General features: G+C 40.0%; 2 protein-coding genes across 2 annotated transcripts in view; one reads left to right on the top strand and one right to left on the bottom strand.

Annotated features, from left to right (window-relative positions):
* LOC117256754 (receptor-type tyrosine-protein phosphatase gamma-like) overlaps positions 1–22,486 on the top strand; it is a 621,431-nt gene that overhangs the window by 312,025 nt on the left and 286,920 nt on the right. The window lies entirely within an intron of this gene.
* LOC144464682 (zinc finger MYM-type protein 1-like) lies at positions 11,356–15,267 on the bottom strand. Its single transcript, XM_078172474.1, has 3 exons — positions 15,201–15,267; positions 14,324–14,470; positions 11,356–13,985 (listed from the first exon to the last, which is right to left on the bottom strand). The coding sequence occupies exon 3, from the start codon at positions 13,684–13,686 to the stop codon at positions 11,824–11,826; it is 1,863 nt and encodes a 620-aa protein (XP_078028600.1). The 5' UTR covers positions 13,687–13,985; positions 14,324–14,470; positions 15,201–15,267; the 3' UTR covers positions 11,356–11,823.

The raw sequence follows: 22,486 nt of genomic DNA, 5'->3' as shown, positions 1-22,486 counted from the left end.
GCTCGACAGTGCAAGCGTTTCACTCGCATTTGTGACTAAAAAGAGGTGTGTGCGAACTGTAAAAAATATTTAGGGGCACATGTGCGCATAAAAAATCAGCTGAAGCAGCCTGTATTTTTGTCATTAAAAAAAATATGATAATCTAACTGCAAATATTGGAGGAACTCCAGCCGCCTTCCCTCTTCCCTGTGTGACACGGTTATGGGCGGTTTTCCAAGCCACTGTCGGCACAATGAATATAAGTACCACTGTCGGCAGCGTGGAAATAAGTCAAAGTGTGGCGGAGGCAGGGACGGTTTTTGCTATGGGCAATGTGGGCGACCGCCCAGGGCGCAATCTATGTGAGGGCGCACGAGCGCCCTCCAAAAAAAAAACAAAACAAAAAAAAGTTTTCTAGACTACCGCTCATTTCCACGTCAAGTTAGTGGAGTGGGCGCTGGGGCGCCCCTATTATCACGGCGGTTGTGGGTTGAACGGGGGTCACAGACAGGAACATGGCAGAGGATCATAGTGCGCAAGATAACGGCTTACCGGCGACAGAGAAGTCCGACTCCAGGTCCAGTACTTTCCTCTTTCGTTGGTGTTATGACTGCCCAGTAGTACCTGGACAAACGAGCCATGGCAGCACACAGGTGTGTGGCGTGTCAGAGGAGAAACGAGCTGTTCACATTTCCCTCTTTGACACAGGTAACGGTCCACAAACCTCACCGCACTTTAGGGACTGTTCTTTACTTATGAAGGGCCTGTCAGGGGAGGAGGGTGGCTGGTTGATTTTTATTTCATTTATTTATTTTATTTTGATCCCCCCTATGTTAATCACTTATTGATGCAGTTAGGGACCTTTCTCCACGGCCAGGCTGTCGGCTGGGTGGGAATAAGTCAAAGTGTGGCGGAGAAGAGGGACCGGGAAAAGTGGCGGACCTCCGGGGAAGCCTGCTCCGTTCTCCCCGCAGTTAGGGACCGTTCGCCACGGTACCGCTGCTGAGCAGGGTGGAAATAAGTCCTGCAGCATTTCAGAGGACCTGGAGAATGTTTAAGGATAGTAATAACATTATATAAGATAATCATATTGCAAAGATAATATATATAAGATTATAACATTAAAGACAAAATTAAATTGCAATACTTTTTCAAAACTTGAGGATTTTACCTTTCTGTACATTTTGTATACAAATTCATTAAATAATTTTGCTTGTAAATGTCTATTTGCATCACGTTTATTACGGAAAACACATTATTTGATCAATTTACATTGTGCCCCTAAAGTTCTTTGTGCGCTCCTTACTTTTTCAACTTAGGAGCAAATGTGCTCCTTGGGAAAAAAGTTAGCGTCAAGCCCTGCCTAAACCTAACCTCCATAACGTCATTCGTGGGGCGCAAATTCATAGGATGCATACGTTGTTCATAGGATATCATACAGATTGTTTCATGAGAATTCATTGCTTCTTTTTGAAATTTTGTCCAGTAGCATCAACATATTATTTGTAAACATAACTGACCTTATGACCTTATGACCTTAAGCCTTATTGCACAAGCTGATTGGGTAGATGTGGCCCACACCTACCTAATCAGCTGCTTAATTGTTAACTCTAATTGTTTCTTATGGGCCAAAGGGGGTCAAGAATTTTTCCTTTCTGAAGAATATTTACATAAATCAAAACAGTGTGGCCAGTCTGGGGCCCTTGCACATTGAAGCCCCTAAGCTGCAGCCTAGGCCAGCTTGTGCATTAATCCACGCCTGATTATAGCAGAAAGAAATGATGGCTAAGACTCAGATTGTATTGAATTATTATTAAATTATTTTCATATTTATCATATGTGACACAGGGAAATATCCAGGAACCCCACGTGCCTGTACAATGTGAGTTTTTATTAAATTTCCCCAAAAAACATGTACTGTCTGAAAAACATGTACATGCACAAGTGAGAAATCTTCATCCATGAAATTATATTATGTGATAAAATCAAATATACTGTATTTGTAAGGGTATTGCAAGTCATGAGGTTGAAATTATGTGCCTCTGTCCAGACAGAGTTCTGAGTTACTGTCAGGACTATGACATTGCATCTGACATTGCTATAGTCTTCAAATATTTAATCCTCTGAGAATTTTCACTCTTTCAGAGATACACTTTCACAAAATGAGGCATATATTCTGGTGGGGGATGTTAGCCTGTACCTGTACCAAGATGTGCAGCATATTTTGATTTAAATGGAATGACTACAGGATATTCTGTTTGTCATCCAGTGGTGAATATTGATCTGGAAGAAGCAACATGCAGCCTCATTAACTGGGGGGAAACAGGGCAAAAAGACATACTCACATTAATGCATTTCTGCAGTTAGATGAAAGAGTGGTGTCTGAGTGGCGACACCCCTACTTAACCCCCTGCCGAGCGCCGGTACCCCCGCTATTGCCAGCTTACTAAATCACACCACTTTAAATGCTTAATTTGAACTCCTGACCTGCCGACTGTATTTATATTTTTATTTTACTTTCATTTGACCTTTACTTAATCTGCACTGACATGAACATCTCTTTTTTTCAAGCCAAGACAGCAGCATATGAAAGGTTACACATTAAACAGTAAAGAACAACACACACACATTAATAATTTAAGAGGCTAAAAGCTGTACAAAATGCATAAAGGAGCATAAGGGAGCCAGAGCCCTAACGAGCCAAGGCTATAAACATCGGGCACTCTGTGGCTAATAGCTTTGCAATTTGAGATGCAAGCCGAGAACGCGGCTCCGTGTACATCACTGAAAAAAACACGAAGTCCCTTTCAAAGCACTCTGCTGGAGGACGGCTTTACTGCAACAACTAAATACATACAGCAATGTAAACACAGTGAAGGGTGTTAATATGTGTTCAACATATACAGTTTGAATGCTTCAAGGTCAGGGAATGTGACTCATACTCTAGTGGCTGTAAATCAGGGGGAAACATGCATCTAACAAACACAATCAGAAGTAAGAATATCACGCAGCAGCTGAAGAATTCCAACACGCTGTCTGCTGAAGAGGCTGAGTGGGTGGATGAGCCGGGAACAGATGAAACAATCAGTCCTCGTAGCAATGTTAGATCATCACAGCAGGTAAAGTAAAATATTCAGCAAACACTTAAATATAAGCACTAAAGGAAAACATCCATTTAACAGTCGAACAGAAAAACTACAAATGCCTTTAAACAGTCTGAGGAATTTCAGGCTATATGTGATGTTATATACTATAAGTATCTACTGCAAAGCTATATTATCTATATAAAGACAGAGTGTTAAAGACTAGCTGCTGACTGAGCTACAACATCCAACAAGTAAAGAGCCAGATATTTTTCTCAGGAGCTGGTGGAGACAAAAACAGAGCTTTAAAAGGGCGAATATTTAACTTACATACATCAGGTGGACTCAAACATGACTGTGTTATCTCCAATTCTGAAAAGTGAAGCCAATGCAGAAGTACTGTAAACTTGCCCTCTCTCTGTTGGCTAGCTTGAGGATGACTTCACTTCTTTCCGTCATCTTGTTCTGACCACCATTGATTAGTCATCTCTAACAGATAGGAGCCCTTGGCTGGGCTGACATTGGATGTATTTGTCCATGAACTTAGGAAGAAGAAGTCAGATTCTGTATAAGTATACAAGAAAATGATCCTATTTCTCACTGAATTTATCACCTTAATAAACATTTTCTTAATGAGTTTATGGTCAGTTAGGGTTAGTTTCAAATCGTCTTCAATATGACATGATGTTTGTTTTGTAAATGATGATACTGCCTAGGGCAAAATAGATGACAAAAAGGGGAATGATTTAGGGTGTGGCCACTTGTGATTGACAGGTCTCCACCACAGCGGTGTTCTTGGGTTCACAGTCAGCATCACCGGTAACCCTTCGAAGCTCCACCCTCTTGTCACTTCTGGCTCCAAATGTTCAAGATGGCAGTGACCAAAAGGCAAAACTCAAGGCTTTAAAACAGGAGTCCATAATTTTTATTTATTTTTTTATAGAAAATTATTTTATACTCTCTATGACTGTCACCAAGTGTTTAAAGAAAATGTATTTATGGAACTTTATTGTATGTTGTATTATACCTTGACATACCATAATGGCTTTTTGTGAAGATTTTACATATTTGCAGCTTAAAAGTTTAATTTCATACAGTGATGTTTATTGTAAATGAAGTAAACAATGTTGATGTCTAAACCAGTTTTAGCTGTACTAATTGTGGTCTGGCAATGAGTGAGGGAATCTTAGAATTAGAATGATTGATTTGACACTTCTGTACTTACTATATTTGATCAAGGAAAGGACACAAAATCAGTGACAGCATTCCAAGTTTGCATTGGAGCCAGAATTTGGTGTCAGCTCTATTGAAGTCTTTGGGGTGGGCATGGCAAATACACTATAACCAATCATATCTGTGCTGTTTCACCTTTGACTGAAAATCCTTCCACCAAATAAATAAACACACATTACACAATGTTCACTTTCCTTTTTTTACCTAAATGTGTACATTCCTTTTCCATTTATTGGCCTCTAAACACATCATGGCTCTGTCGGTTAGCTGCATATAACTCAACTCAAGCCCCGGCCAAATGGGCCATGTCCCATCTGTTATTCCCTCTGTATTTTTATACTTTTACTTTTATCAGCTCCCGTTTGCCTTGATAAAGTTAATGCATTGCACCGTCATTTCAAACTCAACTCTTCCTGTATCTGTATAAAATTAAAAGCCCATTATAACTTTGGTTGAGAGAATCAATTTTCTAACCAGGCTTTTATTGTGAAACATTTGCGGGAACTTGTTATGGAAGATTCAGTGACTTGCATGTTTGTGTATGGTACTTCAGATATAGCTCCTGCCATCTAGTGACACTTTTTTACATTATGACGACAACATTTCGGCTGGCACATGAACACACACAGTTACTGAAATTAAAGGACAAGAATAACCCGATGACATCACTCACCTTGTGAAAGACGACGAGGGATGATTGGTGTGGACCATTGTGTAGTGTGTCATGTCTGTCAGCCGAGTCATGGTAGGATTTTATGATTCCACAATTGCCTAATGTGACATAGTGACTGTCGGAACAGACAGAAATGTCATTCTGATGTTTACAGTGTTACCTTAAAATTAATGTAGGTTATCTGCTGGGTAACATTAGCTGAACAAAGTGCAAATGCAAACTTAGATCATGGACAAACAAAATAACAAAATACAGCATAATGATAACATTAGGAAGCATTATAGAGCTAGCTTACCTGAGCCCTCCTGAATATTATTAAATATCATTAACAATTTGAAGGTTGGTTAGTTACTGATAATCAATTGCATATAGCCTACAATACTGTCTTGACCCAACAGGGGCTTGGGTTGAGTTATATGCAGCTGCTGGACAGAGTCATGATCTGTTTGGAGACCAATAACAAGGAAAAGTGACACTTAAAAAACATCAGTCAACTTCACATAATGTGTGTTTTTTAATTTGGTAGAGGTATTTTTCAGTCAAAGGTGAAGCAACCAAGATATGATGAGTTATAGTGTCATTTGACATTCCTGCCCCATTAACTCTAATAGATGTGACATCAAAGTCTGGCTCCAATGCAAAATTCAAAGGTTGTCACTGACATCATGTCCTTGTCTTATATTATGTCATCCTTGTATTTGATTCAATAAATACACCACATACTAGCCTGTAATTGATTGGACAAACTTGGGGATGACTGAGCAATATAAAAAAGAAACACAATTTTGCTTCTTAAATAAGTGTATCTGCAACACCAACTTTTGATGTTTATGATTTTTATGACATATCAGAGGCAGCAAGTTACTGCTCAGAGTTTACAAATTGGTGTATCTGCCAAACTTAAATGCTATTGAATGGATTTCTTTCAGACTGAAATCTGTGAAAACAACTTGTCAGATTTGAGGTGGCTTTGTGAGGTCAGAAGGTAGACAGGGTGAATGTGGGCCTTGAAAGTGACCAGTTGAATGTCAGCCTGCTTGTCTTGTAATAGCTGTATAGTCTATGTTCTGCCTCATCCATCCCCACCCGCCCTCTACCGGCACCTCTTGCCCTGGGTCTGAAACCCTGTCAGACATGCCTGGTGCTCAAACACTCTTCACTCCTCTACTGACTGGATCTTTATATTTTCTTACTCTGTCTATACACTCTCTGCTCCTTCTCTCTTTCTTCTAACTCTCTTTTCAGTCCATTTATCTCATTATGGTCTGGCTATCTCCAGTGGCGTTGAAAATGAAGTGTTAATCTCTCTTCTCATCAATCTCCCCAGCCCAGAAGTGCCCGAGTCTCTGCCTGCATCACAAAATGATGACTGGCACTTTTACTTGTTTGGAGAAATAAGTGTGGGGGCTAAATTGAATTTTAATGGATCGCGCATACCCCCAGTGAAAGGTGCAATCCATTACTGAATGATTGTAATGTTATTTGTTGCCAGTGTTGATTTATGGTACGTATAGTGCAGAGGGCCAAAGGTGGGCACGTTGGGGAAGGAAGCTGCGTGGTGTGTTGATGGGGTTTTAACTACGGCACAGGCGAGGGAAGAGAGGAGGTACAAGACCATATTAGCTGTTTATTCAACTCCTTTTGAAGGGAACAGGAAGTAGCTGTTAGAGCATGAGGGATACAGACCTGGGTCAAATGTAGTTACAGTGGAGGCAACAGCTGAAGACCGCTGGCCTGTTTGGTGGTGGCTCCACAAGGAATTTGATTGGGTGCTCCCCCCACTGTATCCGTTAGGTGTTAAGTTATGAGATTGATATTCCTAATGTGCAGCTGTTGAGAAACTCATGGTATATTGGCCAATGACTGAACATTAATGTCAAGTTCGAATGCTTCTTTAACTAAAAAGGAGGTGTCGATATTTTTCAAACTCGACCCTATTTCCCATGGGTTTGTAGTGACTAATGGGAACAACATCTTTTAAAAATCGGTCCAGTAACAAGCACTGTTTTTCTTTTCCTAACACTTGATCTGGTTTGTTAGTTTTGTGTGTACCCAAGTCTCGCTCAAGAAGTCTAGTTCTGAAATCTTGTGAGAGGTGACTTGCTGCTGCAAAGAGATTAAGCTAAAAGTAAGAAACATGTAAATAGTGGACGTACATTGATAGTGTGCATTTGCCCTAAAGGATTTCATTGCAGCCTGTGTCGCAGTGCTCTAGCTCAATACTGGACAATTCTTTTGTCATCTTAAACTGAGGATCGTTGTTTTTGTTGCCATAGAATCAGCCGTTATTACTACATTGCAAGCAGGTTCTCGTTTATGGAGATGGCCATGTTGCACCACCATGTTTCTACAGTCATCCAGAACAGACAAAACCAAACACTGGATCAAGATAAGGCCATTTGCGTTTTTGCCTCAGCCAGCTAGTTAAAGCCCATCTGTAATGAGCATCATCAGAGAAACACAGATTTATTTTAATGTGAATGTGCTTTTTTCAGTGTTTTTACTGGTTTAAATCAACAGGTCTGTTAGTTTTGGAGAGAAAGAGACCTCTTCGGATACAGTCCCCAGTAAAACCCTCTTGAAAATCTGTATCAGATAAAGTAGAGCACACATTAAGTTATCAGAAAAAAGATGAGCACATAATACCATGTTGTGGGTGAGCCAGCCATCTTCGACATGCCAAACAGCATCAGAGAAACACTGATTTGTAATGTAATTTGTTATTCAGTGGTTTTACTGGTTTTAATCACCTGGTCTGTTTGTTGTGGAGAGGAGGAGACCTCTGTGGAGGATTCTGCTCCCGGTAAGAACCTCCTGAACACCTAACCTGTAGAAGTTTCAAGTTTGTAATATGCAACCCTCACTGTTATACGCCACTAAATCCCCCTAAATTTCACATACTTAACATTTAAAGCCAGAGAAGACTTCACAATGTCAGACTGTGTGGGCACCCCAGTGTAGACGACACAATGTATTGTGCACTATACTTAAATACAGAAAGTATATGTCAATTTCATCAACTTGTACCGGGATTGTGCCGTCCAACAAAAACTTTAGATCTGAATTATTTTAGGTACAACGTTATAGTGGTTTTAAATTTAAAGGGCTGTCAGATAGAAGTGAGTTTGTAAAAGTAATGTAAAAGATGACACATATTTTGTTAGCCTGAGATGCTAAGCAGTGTGTTCCAAAGATAGGGGGACCTGGACAGGGATGGTTAATGCTACAGATGCATAGGTGCGTGTTCAGGCAGGCATTTGCACAAGGTGAAAAGAAACGCTGCCTTCTCAGTAATTTCAATGAGACAACTACAGTGCTGTGTAATGCAGAAAAAAAGGGTCATCCAACAAAAAAGTTGCACTTTTTAATGCACTGCAGTTGACACATCCGGGTCACCTACTATTTACCAATCATTCAAAAGGAGTATGAAATCAATGGTTTAATGATTTTAACTTTCTGGAGTTGTCATGTATCATGTCCCATGATATTATAAACCGTGTTTTAGCATCTGATAAGTTCTAAACTTGCAAATTTATAAGTGAAACTGGCATTCCTGGATTTTGTTTCTCATCTCACTAGAATCTGAATCAACATGCTCACACCACAGTGCTGTCAACACTCAGTATCATTTTGAATACCTCACACCAATACCACACCTGTGACACTTAAATAAACTGTTGTGGACACGCCTCTGTGCAGTAAACCACAATAAAGACACCAGGATTGTTGTTCAGTTTAAAAGTATGAAAACTAACTAAAACAACAAGTTTCTCAAAGGTTTGAAACTTTTCTCCCTTTCTTAAAGATTTCTTCCCAGCACCAGGCTGTAATGTTCATGGCTGACCTTACAGTATCCCCCTGTGTTGCTCAGGGTGAGCAACTAACCGTGTTATCCTGAGAGTCTTCCTCAGATGGAGGCTGACACTCAGTTTAGCTAATCTGGCACCAGCAGCTGGTGTGCCGGGGGAAAAACAAATCAATTAGAAATCTCTGCTAGCACACAAACTTTGTTATTGGAGTCTCTGGTGTGTTAACCAGCTGGTGGATCCTATTGTCTTTGCATCTTAACCCAGCTCAGGTTAGCCATTCTGTAAGTCATTTCCTCTCTGTGGATCCGCCATCTGCCTGTGATAAAATATTCAGTCTGCGGAGGGGATGCTCCCTGGGACGGAGTTAGTCAGATTGTCTAGACGGTAATACGCAGTCATTTTCATCACATAAATGCAGACGCCCCTACTCAAGGAAGTTTAGTCTCCAAAGCACGAGTGTTTAACTTTTTTCTTTCAATTTATGCTTTGTGATTGAGCGCCGGCAGGATTCCCAAGTCAGAACAACCTGCCTGAGGAACTGAAGGTGTTACTCACTACAGCATTTTAAATCACTCCATAAAATACATTTTTATATACTTGCTATCAGATTGTCACACTATTAATTTTTATTTTTTTAATTTAATCTTTTTTTTATTCCCTCTTTCCACGCTCCCTTTTAAGCTTCCTACACAGCACAATTTGATCTCTGACTATTTTAATTGGAGGTTAGGTATAATCAATTAGTCAATTAACATACAATTAATTGGCAGCTGTTTTGATAGTAATTTCATTTTTCATGCAAAAGTATTTTCTGCTTCCAACTTCACAAATGAGAAGATTAAGCTGCTTTTCCTTTAATTTAATTATTTCAATAATTTCAATTCAATTTAAAATAATGTTGAATTTCGTATTGTTGGTTGTATAAAACAAGCATTGTGAAGGTGTTGCTTTGGCCTATGAGACCATTTTCAGAATTTTTACACACCAAAAAATCAGTTCATTAATCGAGAAATAATCAGGAGGTGATTACAGAGTAAAAATAATCATTACTTGCAGTCCAATACAGCAGCTAAAAAATTACATTTCAAGAGTGCATCCCTGCAATACATAATAATTTAAAAGCCACAGGGAGCATTTTTCTACATTGACTTCTTTTACTTTTAATCATTTTAATTTTTTTTTAATATTTTGTTCATACTTTTATTTGAGTAACATTTCAACAGTGCTGTATTGGAAGTAAAGGCTCTGAATCGCATCTTACTCCACCACTGATGGCTACTACAGCTTGGTGAAGGTCATAAACTGTATAAAATAATGGACTTAGTCACTGTGACATCACCCATTGGTTTGTGGACTCCCATTCTGAAGCCTTGAGTTTGGCATTTTTGGCATTGCCATCTTGGTTTTCGGGTGCCAGAAGTGACCATATTTGGGATGAGAAGGTTGGAAAGGACTCATGGACTTTGGTGTCGCCTTGCGGACAGCCTGTCACGCAAAGCAACTGCACCCTTAATTATGCGTAACTTCAAGCCTTAATAAAATGTAAATGGGTGAGTTACATAAAACTTGAACCGCAGTATGGTTCTCATGAATGGGAAAATTAGATGTAAAGCCCCAAACGTGTTTATTTCTGCTGTAAAGTCGGGTATTATAACATGGGGGTTTATAGGGATTGCTTGGTGAAGATATACATATTCTATATGCAACCAAATCACGAGCCATAACACATAAAATAAGACATAAATTGTGCACTGAGGACTTGTAAACACATAATTTGTTTCTGTTTGCAAGGTCCAAATGTGTTGCTGTTTTTAACCAAAGGGAGGTTTGTAGTGCTATATGCATAGTTAAAAGCACCCAGCACAGGGGGGTTCTGCTGTAGGACTGTGAGCTCTGCACCAGATACAGTTGGTGAGAGTCCGCCTGCATACACAATGACAGGCTAACAGCATCATACGGCTAATATCCCCTAAGACTAGGGTGACCATATTGTCAAACACCCAAACCATAAGTGTACCACGGGTTCATGCCGGCATATATTTATGCCTCCGAGCCGGCGATAGTCGTGGCCGGAAGAATTATATTTTCAGGTTGTTTGCCCGTCCCAATCTTATGAATGCGATATCTCAAGAATGCCTGAAGGGATGTTTTTCAAATTTCAAAATCACTGGGACCTTTAGTCCATCTCATTCTCATGAACGTGTATCTCAAGAACACCTTGAGGGAATTTCTTCAAATTTGGCACAAACTTTCACTTAAGACATTCACAGGGGCGGGTCCAGAGAATTTTCTGGTGGGGGGCACAGGGCGTGACAACAATAAATCTGGGGGGGCCGCCCAAAAGTAACAAAAATGAAGGCTGCCCACTTCAATATTACATTGCTTATGTTTTCATCTTGCTTTTCTTGGCCACATTAAATCTGCTAGGTATACTTTTACCAAGTGGCTAACACACAGAACACTATGATGTTTGCTGTAGCCTACAGTTAGTCAGAAGTTGGTGCTTTTTTTTGGGGGGGGGGGCATTACATTTATTTAATTTTTACTGTGTGTCATCTTCATTTACTATTCACCAGTAACACATATACTGATAATTACCCATCTCAACAAATCCTCAAAGTGTTCCCTATGACACCAAAATTATTCAGACAGACCTTGTGGTTCCAGATATACTCATTTTATTAATTATATGCAATTTTCAAGCAGAGGAAAAAAGGCTCAGCAAAGAACAGGTTGCTCCATGTAGTAGTTACTCTTAAGAAAAATAATTCCCCACTGACACTCAAATTTCACAGTGAAATGGACAACAATAACAATATTCAAAATCACTAGTGCTCAGCAAAGAACAGGTTGCTCCATGTTACTCTTTAGAAAAATAATGCCCCACAGCCACTCAAATTCTCACAGTGAAATGGACAACAGCAACAATATTCAAAATCACTAGTGCTCAGCTCTTTACACTGTGTATTTTAAACAATTATGTGTTCTGTATCACAATCAGAGTAAGTACCACTCAATGTATCACTCATTTGAAGGTGCTGACACTTCAAAATAACTGTATTTTGCGATTGCCGTGTTTGCTGCTGAACAACCTTACAAACTCGTCCATATCCAAGGCCTTGGCTCTCTTGGACTCCACACTTAGCACACCAAGATCACTCAGTCTTTCATTGTTCATGGTGGTGCGCAAGTGATTTTTGATCAGTTTCAATGCAGAAAAACTGCGCTCACAGGCAGCTGTGCTTACAGGTAGGGCCAAAGCAGTTTTGCACAACTTGAACAGTTCATAGAAGACCTCTTTAAAAGGTTCCAGGAACCCTGTAAACTCAAGCAAACTGGTTAGAGTCTTCATTCCAGCTGCCTCCTTTCTCTTCAAGATCCGCTTAGCTTGGTGGAGCTCATGCTTCAGATCCTCCAGGTTTGTGTCATAAATGGTTCCAAACAAAAACAAAGGAGCCTCCTCCAAAAATATGTTGCTTTTAGGATTTAATGCCTGAATCCCTCGCATGATATCACAGTTGGTTTTTGAAAACCGCCTCTCTAGCTCAGCGTTTACACGGTCTAGGATCGGATAGTAAACAGTCTTACAAAAATAATCCTTGCTGGTGTCACTGTAACGCTGACCAACTGTGGACATGACAACAGTGTCGTTAAGAGTAGAGCTTGTTTTAGGTTGCCTTTTAGACATCCTCTCTGTGCTGATGTTACACCGCTGAGCCGTGCTTAGCACTTCAGTCCACAACTGGTCAAAAGATGAATCATCTCTATATTTTAATATTGAATCCTGCAGCGCCTCAATGAGGTCAATTGCTCTGGCGAGGTCCACTGATGAGGACTGCAGCATGTCGCTCAGAAACTTTGTATCTCCAAGTATTTTTCTAAAGGTTGCTAGAAGGCCAATGAAATCTAGGTTTAGCTGCCCTCGCAGTCCACGTGCCTCAACACTTCTGTCTCCACTATTCTCCTCATCAATATCATGAAGGACGCATAGCACAGCTGGAAGCCGGTCCATTAGGTTTCGACAGGCATAATACCTGCAAGCCCACCTAACATCACTGAGTCTGGGCAACTCTCGTGGCTGATCCTCTGGATACATTAAGCGCTGTATGTCCTGCCACTTCTGGTGGACATAAGACCCTGACAGAAACACATAAAGACGCTGCAACAAGGAAAAAAAACATGACGCTTCTGGTACTGCTCTGACTGTGTCCACAATAACCAAATTTAAGCAATGTGCATTGCAGTGCACATAAAAGGCATGCTTGGCCAGGGACTGTATTCTTGCAGACACACCACTGTGCTTGCCACTCATCACAGAGGCGCCATCATAGCCCTGCCCCACCAGCTGTTCTCTGTATTCTAAACTGTACTTTTGCAGGCTATTAACAATTTTTTCAGTTAGCCCAGCAGCATCAAGTTTGTCTGCATGCTCAAAATGCATGAAGCTTTCATGCACTGTACCTCTGTAGTAGTACCTGAGTACTAATGAAATTTGCTCCTGTTTTTTTAAGTCTTTTGTTTCATCAGCTAGAATACTGAACACCCCACTTTCTTTTACCTCTTCAATAATGTCCTTTCTCACCATGTCTGCTAAAACCTCTAAAATCTCATTCTGAGTATGGTTGCTGGTGTACTTGGCATTGCTATGTCCCATTTTCTGTTTTACTAAGGGGTCATGTTTGGCTATGAGCTCCAAAATGGCCAAAAAGTTGCCTTTGTTTCCTGAGTCTTCTGATTCCCGATGGCCACGCTGTGCTATGTTCTGAGTGGCTGTGCATAGCAAAACATCAGCAACTGTTTTGATATACTTCCTGTTGTCCTCTACTTTTTTTTGGTACCGTTTGTCCATTGCCTGGAGTAAAGATGTATTGTTCTCAACACCCCGCTGATATTCCGTCCATGCCGCCATTGCATTAAGATGGTGCTCTGCTCTTGCATGTAAGCGGAAACCTCCATCTTTATACGTGGCCTTTTTCCAGTTTGAAAAGCCAGTAGCTGAGGTGAACGTTGTCTCTGGAACACAGGGCAGTGAAAAATGCCTACATGCAAAACAAAAAGCACAGTCCTGGCACTGGGAGTATTCCACCCAGGTATAGGTTTTGTACCACGAAGCCCTGAACGCTCTGGTCCTACCCTGTCCGTGCTGGGTGCGAGGGAAGGTCTTCAGGACAGGTTGCGCAGGACCTGCAGCTCTGGTTTGAGAAATGTCTGGAAATATTAAAAATAAATCCAAAATAAGTCTGTGGAAATTAATACTCATGATCAACACTGACAATTAAAGACAGAAATATGCTTTTGTTATTGTTCCTATGGCAAATGTTTGAAAAATATATGCAAAGATTCTGGAATTTTTAAATGAGGATTTTATTAAACTTTATAAAAGTTGAGTTGGATCATTAAGCAACAACAACTCGAAAGTAACATTTTGATTGTCAAGCCCTTTAAAATATATAAAGGGACAACTGCATTTCAGCAGAAAATTAATACAAAAGAGTAATTCAGATGTTGAGGTGATAGGTTAATATAATTTTTAATAAATATTCTACCTTGGGGACCTTTCGGCGTAGCAAAGGTCGGATGAACTGGGGGGTTCCTGTTGCTGCTAGAGCTGCTGCAACTGCTGTAGCTGCAACTGTCATCTGACTCAGCATGGTCAGACTCATCACCATTGTCAGTCCTCTCCCTTTGTGCATCTGAAAGTATTGATTGACAAAGTCAGCACTTAATTAACTCAATTTTTAATTGAACATACATTATAAAGTGTACATGATTATTTTTTAAATAATATATAGCATGAATATATGAACTGTTTAACAACTACACAATTTTAAGTGCGTGCTGGTTTAGTACCATGATTAAAAGGAGGTAGCCTATTTAAATTCCTTAATTCACTAAATAACTGTAATTGTGCAGAGAGCACCACACATTACACATTTTAAAGCATTTCCCTAATTCCTGCATTTTCACCTGGAAGTCCATGAGCGCTGGTCTGGCCCTGGGAATTTTGGTCAATGTTAGCTTGGCTGCATTCACCCTGATTCTCACACTCCTCCTGGTCACTCTCCCTAATTTTCTTCTTAGTGAAGAAGCTGGAGATATCTCCCTGCCTCCGTTTCATACTATAGTCTACATTGAAAAACGTGTCCACAAACACAACGAAAAGCAACATGTTATTTGTACCGTCACATTACAGTGGCAACATGATACTCTGTTGTTGACTATTAGCAAAACGCTCAACACACGAAGGATGCTAACGCTACTGAAACAGTGGAGAGATGTTTAGCTTACATTTATCCAGATGGAGAGCTAACTAAAGTAAAACACAGTGAACAATTTCCCATGCAAATTCAACCAAATTAGGCCCAAGTGGAACAGAAGTTGGCAAAACATTGTTTTTAAGAACCTGTAGTGTTCTGTTCTTACCTTAGCTCGGTGCACCTTTGAGCATCACGTCGAAAAAAAGTCCGTGACTGGTGAAGTTACACGAGTTCATGCACGGAGCCGAGGAGCCACTTCCTTCTTTTTCCAAAATAAAAGCCTTCATGAGTTTTTAACATAGTCTAATCAAACAAGGTTTCGGCTTTGCTTCCGTCTTATCATGCAGCGTCAGTAACTTTACGCAACGCAATGATTGACATTATGATGAGTCAATGGCCGTTGGGGGGGGCACACGGGGTGGCCAATCAGACTGCAGGGGGGGCGGGTGCCCCCCCGTGCCACCATGGAAGCCCCGCCTCTGGACATTCACCCAAGAAGGAATTGATTAGAATTTGGTGGTAGACAGTCAAAGGTCAAGGTCACTGTGACCTCACAAAACATGCATTTTACACAAATGTCTAATACGATAAAACATCTGATGATGATGATGATCTCAAACATTAAGGGTCTGCTTTACTGTGACATCACAATGCTCTGCAAAAACACCTTTCTGGCAATGATTCAGGAACAGACGGGAAGACGTTTGGTCACAAACTGAATTGGTGAAACTAATCTCTGGTGTCCTGGGTGTCCACCTTGAAAGTATGCTGATTGTATACATCTTCTGTGGTGTTAGGGGAAAGATGAGTGTGAAGCATCCATGTTTTCACAGACATGGATGTAAACTGTAACTGCAACTTGACGGGTCCTACGTTTTTGTTTTTTTGGTTGTTTTTTTTTGGGTAACACTGCTGCCTCACAGCAAGAAGTTTCTGGGTTTGAATCTGCCAGCCAGGCTTGGGATCTTGTGGAGTGTGGATGGATAAAAATGTATACTTTATTTAATTAAACTGAAAACGCTATGAATAAATAATTAATAAATAAATAAATAAATAAATAAATAAATAAATAAATAAATAAATAAATAAATAAAGTTTTGTTGAGGACTTAAGTTTTTCAAGAAAGTTTTTCTTATGTGTAGTATTTGGCTTTACTTTAACACAACAGAATAGTTAACTAAAATCATTAGCAAGAGAAACTATTTCTCTAACTTTAAATAGCTGAATTCATCAGAGATTACATTTTAAAAATGTATGTTTTTAAAAAAAAAGTTGGACATAATTGACTTAACTGCAAAACATCATTATCATCAAAGGTTTATCATTAGAAAGTGTTGTTTCCATTTGAGACTTTAAAATGAAAAGAAATCCTGGGTCAGTAGGGGCATCATAAACAATATAAAAATGAATAGCTAAGCTGCCTTGTTTTCCTGTAAATGAGCAGTAATGGAGCTTCATGCTAACATTCAACCATGGGCGGTATCAAGAGTGTGTGTGTATGAGAGCTAATGGCTGATTTGGTTTACTCACACACACTGACAGACTAAAAGGAGTTGGGAGTTATGAAGCAGTGAGATCGACCAATAAAACCCACATACCTACCACACACACACATCCAGGACACCGTAGCTGTGCTGAGAGGTCCCTGTGAGGATTTGTTCTCGAGTAAGGTGGCAGATTGTTAGGTGATGAATGAGAGCAGGGAGTCAGGCCCTTCAAATGGCCCGTAAGCTGCCTGCATTGATTTTTGGTTCCTTGCGAACACTCTCTGGGGAAAACACAGCCATCGCCTACAGCGCCTGATGTACCTCCATCCAAAACGCACGCCCTCAAAAAAAAAAAAACACACTGGCCCTACTGCGCACAGAGTGGGCTGCACGTGTGAGCTGACTGATATTGGCTGGTAATGTAACAGTCAACCTCTTGTGCAGGAACAAAAACACTTTAAAGCTCCCTGGTTAGAGAGAAGAGTGCTGCCTGAGCTCTCAAGAGCTGAAAAACATTTTATGCCTTTGCATGTTTGATATTATGGAAAAAGTATGCTGCATAAATCCATGGTAGTGGCCTAAATCATATGAAAATTGAAATATATATTGCCATGAGGAGTTTGCTATAGAACCTGGGAATACCTAAACTTCAAGTTGATGATAAAATATCATCACTGAAAATATTTTGCTGCTGTATTGGCACATGTTTAAATATCTATGAATATTGTCATAAGTGTGAGGTTCAAATTCATAGAGCAGATATTTTGACATTCAGATTATAAGCTTGATTTGGGATTTAGTAAAAGTTGTACAACTCAGAAATCATTTGGTGAGCATTTGGTGACAGTCTGCCGGCAGCTGAGATGCTGCCTGACATATTGCCATCTGGAAATTGCCAATTTGTCCAGATGGAGATGCTATTCAGCATGTCCAACTGTGGTGTGATGCACTCCGGAGCCACTTGCGAACAGTTCATAGGAGGGTTTGGAATGGCTGACAGCAAGCATCTCGGAAAGATGGCCATCTCCTGTCACAGCCAAATGGTAACAAGTGGCACAGTTCTGTAGAAGCTTAAATATAATGTGTTTAAAATTTGTTGTAGATTAATTAAGGTGCCTCAGAGAAATGTGAGAAGGAGCTGCTGGGTGGCCTGAGAATGGTGCTATAAAAGGAAAGGTTCTGAAACATGTTCGCCTTGGGGCATACTTGGTTGTGTCCAAAATTGTTCATTATTCATTATATACTGTAGTTAACTATATACTGTGTTTGCTCATATGATGCCAGGATAAAACATGCGAATATGACAGCTTTCTGTCGAAGTGGTATGCCTTGGCGATAGCCGTGGATGGAGACATTGTGAATTTGGGATGTCCATCGGCCCGTACTATTCTTGTGATATTTCAAGAATACCTTAAGGGAATTTCTTCAAATTTGGCACAAACATCCACTTAAATCAAGGATGAACTAATTAGAATTTGGTGGTTGAAGGTCAAGGCCACTGTGACCGTTCGTACATCTCATTCTCATGAACTGGGTTTCTCAAGAGGGTCTTGGAGGAATTTTCTCAATTTTGGCAAAAATGTCCATTTGGACTCAAGAATGAACTGATTAGAATTTGGTGGTTGAGGTTCAAAGGTCAAGGTTTCTGTGACCTCACAGAATATGATTTTGGCCATAACTTAGAAAGTCATATGGTAATTCTGACAAAATTTCACACAAATAGGATTGAATGATGAAGTGATGATGTTTTGTACCCGAAAGGTTAAAGATCAGCTTCACTGTGACATCATAAAAAAAAACCTTTTCTGGCCATTATTCAACGTCATACCTCAGGAACAGAAGGGGAGACATTTGGTCAGATACTGACTAAGTGACACTAATCTTGGGTGCCCACCTTGAAACTGTGCTGATTGTATACATCTTCTGTGCTGTTGGGGGGAAGATGTGTATGAAACATCCATGTTTTCACAGACATGGATGTAAACTGTAACTGCAACTTAACAGGTTTGCAGAGGCATACAACTGCAAGGCGGTATTTCTAGTTTATAGAGTTATTATTCATTTTGATTTTGATATTGGTAAATGTTTAGCTCAGACAAAGACCACAATCCTGATGGTTGTGTCTTTTGTTGGGTTTGCATAATACAGCACAGTAATTCCTGGGAATTACTGATGGCCTGCTATGTTTTATAGAGCTAAAACCGTTTGGGGTCAAAATGACCCTCAAAGAACACGGATATGTACAAAATGCGTACTGGACATCGAAAACATATCATTATGTTAATTTCATGTTTTTCCTATTATATTAGGAAAAGTCATTAATTATGGATCAAAAGAAAAGGTGTTAGAGCTTTGAGCCATTAAGCATTAAAATGGAGTCAAAATTACCCTAAGGATAGAGTTTATACTAAAGCTAACTCAAATAAATAATGGAGTGTGTAGTTCAGCAATGAAAGCAGTGAATGGATGTGTGGCATGTGTGCTGTGGAGATGTCAACGGTGCAAAACAAGCTGTAAGAAAATGAAGCGCAGGAGGAAGCACATGGGCAAGTTTATATAGCCTGAGGGCACAGGTGAGCTTAATCAGCTGACAACCCTCCACTGGCAACCATTTGTCTGCTGAGGCTGGCAGGACAGCCTCCAAGACAATAAGAGGAGCATCTCAATTTGATATTTTATTTTCAATTTTTTTTTTAAATTTAATTTTATATACTTTATTAATCCTCCTGAGGGGAAATTCAGTTTTTTCACGCCATTGTCATTAACACACAGGTCTGAAATACACACACACATGCACAAACAGGACCTATACATGCACAAAGTGGAGAGATGTCAGAGTGAGGAGGCTGCCCTTGGTCAGGCACCCTGAGCAGTTGGGGGGTTCGGTGCCTTGCTCAAGGGCACCCCAGCAGTGCCCAGGAGGTGAACTGGCATCTCTCCAGCCACCAGTCCACGCTCCATATTTGGTCCGGACGGGGACTTGAACCAGCGACCCTCCAGTTCCCACCCCAAGTCCCTATCGACTGAGCTACTGCCGCCCCCAAGAAAGGGGAAAGTCTTTTGTATCTAATTAATGAATTCAGTTCACTCTTTAGCTTCTAGTTTCACTTTCTTTAATGATAATAAACTCTCTTGGGACAAGCAGACGGCAACGTCTGCACTCTCATCACTTTTCAGCGTTCAAGTTGAGTGATGAGACGATCCTCCAAAAACTCAGTGTATTCTTTCCGAGATTGAAAACACAACAAGGGATGATGGTAATACTTTGGAAAGCTTGAAAACTTGTCACAGGGGATATGGTAGCTGAGGATGGAGGCCGGGGAGGAAGCACAGTGGTAATAGGCAGGAAGGCTTAAGGATCTCTTATCCTGGGCCTTAGCAGTCACACAGAGTACAAGCAGGGGGTCAACGGATCTACTTCAGCTGCTGATATGCCGTTGAGCTCAAGCTGGGATAGGCTGTGTGTGTGTGTCTGTGTGAGTGTGTAACTGCATTGGGAAGTGAGGGCTTTGCATGCTTGGTTACTTTGCAGTATCACGATTACAGTGGTACAGATAAAAATGGAGAACGGGGGGAATAAAAGGTTGGGTGATCATGGACTGGGTAGAGCCCATAAAGACTCTGCAGCAGCCCGGATATACTGGGGGAGGGGTTGAGAAGGGTGAATGGGGTTCAGAGGAAGAGGAGGTGGGAAACCGAGCACAAGATATATTGACAGGAAAAGGAGGACGCCTGGAAACTAAACCAACTCTCTTAAGATCACTTGCACAATCAATGGGAGCAAGACACACACAAACACACATACACACACACCACAGCTTGTGTAGAAGGTGCCCACACCTGCTGTGGATTCAGGAAAATATATGACAATACTAAGCCCACACACTTTTGCTTGCACTGAATATTTATGTAGACACAAAACAAACAATGGACAATAAACATGGCTTTGTCCAAGTTGACGCCCACATACAGGATTTGTTCAGTCTTATTTTACAGCAGCCATTTTGGAAAAAAAAAGGTGGCCTCTCTACAGTCCACAGTAGACTACAACTTTACTGTGGCATCTTCTCATTATACTACTTGTCTTCTCCTTCCTGTCTCCTCAGTAAGCTAAAACCTTTCTAAACATTTGCCATAGACTTATATCTTTTTGTGCTCCAGTTCCATTCTACACTCTATTTCATACAGCCAAAGTGACAAATTTTAGGTATTTAAAAAATGTGTTAATGTGCTGACAATGTATTTTTCCACTGGGCAGTGCACAAAGGAAATGGAGTTAGGTACAGCGAAAAAAATATCACAAAAGCACATTTTGAAAGAGGGAAGTGATGACACAGCTCTAGAAAGGACAGAAAATCTTATTACATATTTGGTAAAACATGTTCCTTTGTCTTTGTGAAGACGAACTGATGGTGGCATTTGCATTTTTATCCAGTGTTGTAGTACTCGACATTGGTTTTGGTCTTTTTTAAAGGTCTTGTCTCAGACACCTCATTTTCACTTGGTCTTGTCTCAGACAGAGGACTGGGGATTTTATTTCAAGACCGGTCAAGACCAGCAGTTGCGAGGGTATCACTTAATTGCCTGTGCAAAAAAAGAGTTTTGAAAAAAGATGATTTCGGCTCCTTGATGTTTGTATTTGTTTGCCCATAGAAAACAAATAAATTCCTACACATTAGACTCACCACTGCAGTGCCTTTTTTATTTTATGAAGACATTTCTCATAGTACACTTCTGTATATGCACATATATGTAGTATAAGAATAAAATAGGTGAAAGAAGAGGAATTGTCATTTGTTTCCTGTGGGTGGTTTTATGGGAGTGTGGATCTTTTAGATAAGTTGAGGAGTGCTATAGATGGTTTGCATGTTCCACATTTTATCCTTAGTACTGTCATGCAGTGTGGGAATCCCACTGGTCTGGTCTTGGTCTGGACTCGGTCTTGCTGTACCGTGGTCTTGCTCTTGACCCCTCAAAGTCTTGGTCATGACTTGTTCTCAATTTACGTCGTCTTGACTACATCACTGGTGTGTATTCAATAATTCATATGTATACATATGTAGACACCTTTCCTTCTCATTAAACTATTTTCAGTTATCAGCTAAATGAGTAAGACATGTCAGGCATTTCACTAACAAGCACATTCAACATCTTTAATCCACATGTCATAATTCTGTTTTATCATCTTGTAATGATGAGAAACACAATTATGACTTGGCACCTCATAATGAGATCTGTAGCTCAGATTTATTAGAAAACTATCGTAAATAAGAAAAATGATCTGATAACTATGAGATAAAAGCTGTTGTAATTACAAAAAAAATGAATCTTTCAATTATAAATGTTAAGAGATTAGTCTAAACATTATTAGTGTTTAAATTGAACCGTGTTGCTATGGAAACAGCAAATTAACTTGCAAACTGATGTAGAACCACAAGAAAAAACATAGTATATAATGTTCCTACTGTATGAGGGCATGTGGACTGGTCTGTGGGAGCTGAGACTGCAGAATAACAGTCTGCTCTGTGTGATGTTTTATGACTGTGGTCATAATGCATCCTGACAGCTGCTTAAAACAATCCATATAAAAACATTGTACATAATTTATTATGTGTTATGTATCAAATTATCTTCAGCACACTAATACATTATACTGCAGGTAGGAAATGTGTTGGAATATATTATGGGTTTATTTTGGTGTGTGTGTGTGTGTGTGTGTGTGTGTGTGTGTGTGTGTGTATAGTCACACTCTTGTCATTAGAATGCAAACACTATAATATAAGTGATAGTAACTCTATATTACTCTACAGGTTCCAGATGATCTGATTAGATTTCGGAGCATGTTGCTACATATTAGCATATTAATGACGAAAACTGATTTCATTCAAATTACTAAAAATCCTTACTTAAAAATACTGATACAATCTTAAATGTAGAGGCTTAAGACAGTATGCAATATATTGCT

The sequence above is a fragment of the Epinephelus lanceolatus genome, chromosome 1, assembly GCF_041903045.1.
Source record: "Epinephelus lanceolatus isolate andai-2023 chromosome 1, ASM4190304v1, whole genome shotgun sequence".
NCBI lineage: Eukaryota > Metazoa > Chordata > Actinopteri > Perciformes > Serranidae > Epinephelus > Epinephelus lanceolatus.
Note: the sequence above shows the minus strand (reverse complement) of the source record. Positions and strands in the feature narration are given on the sequence as shown.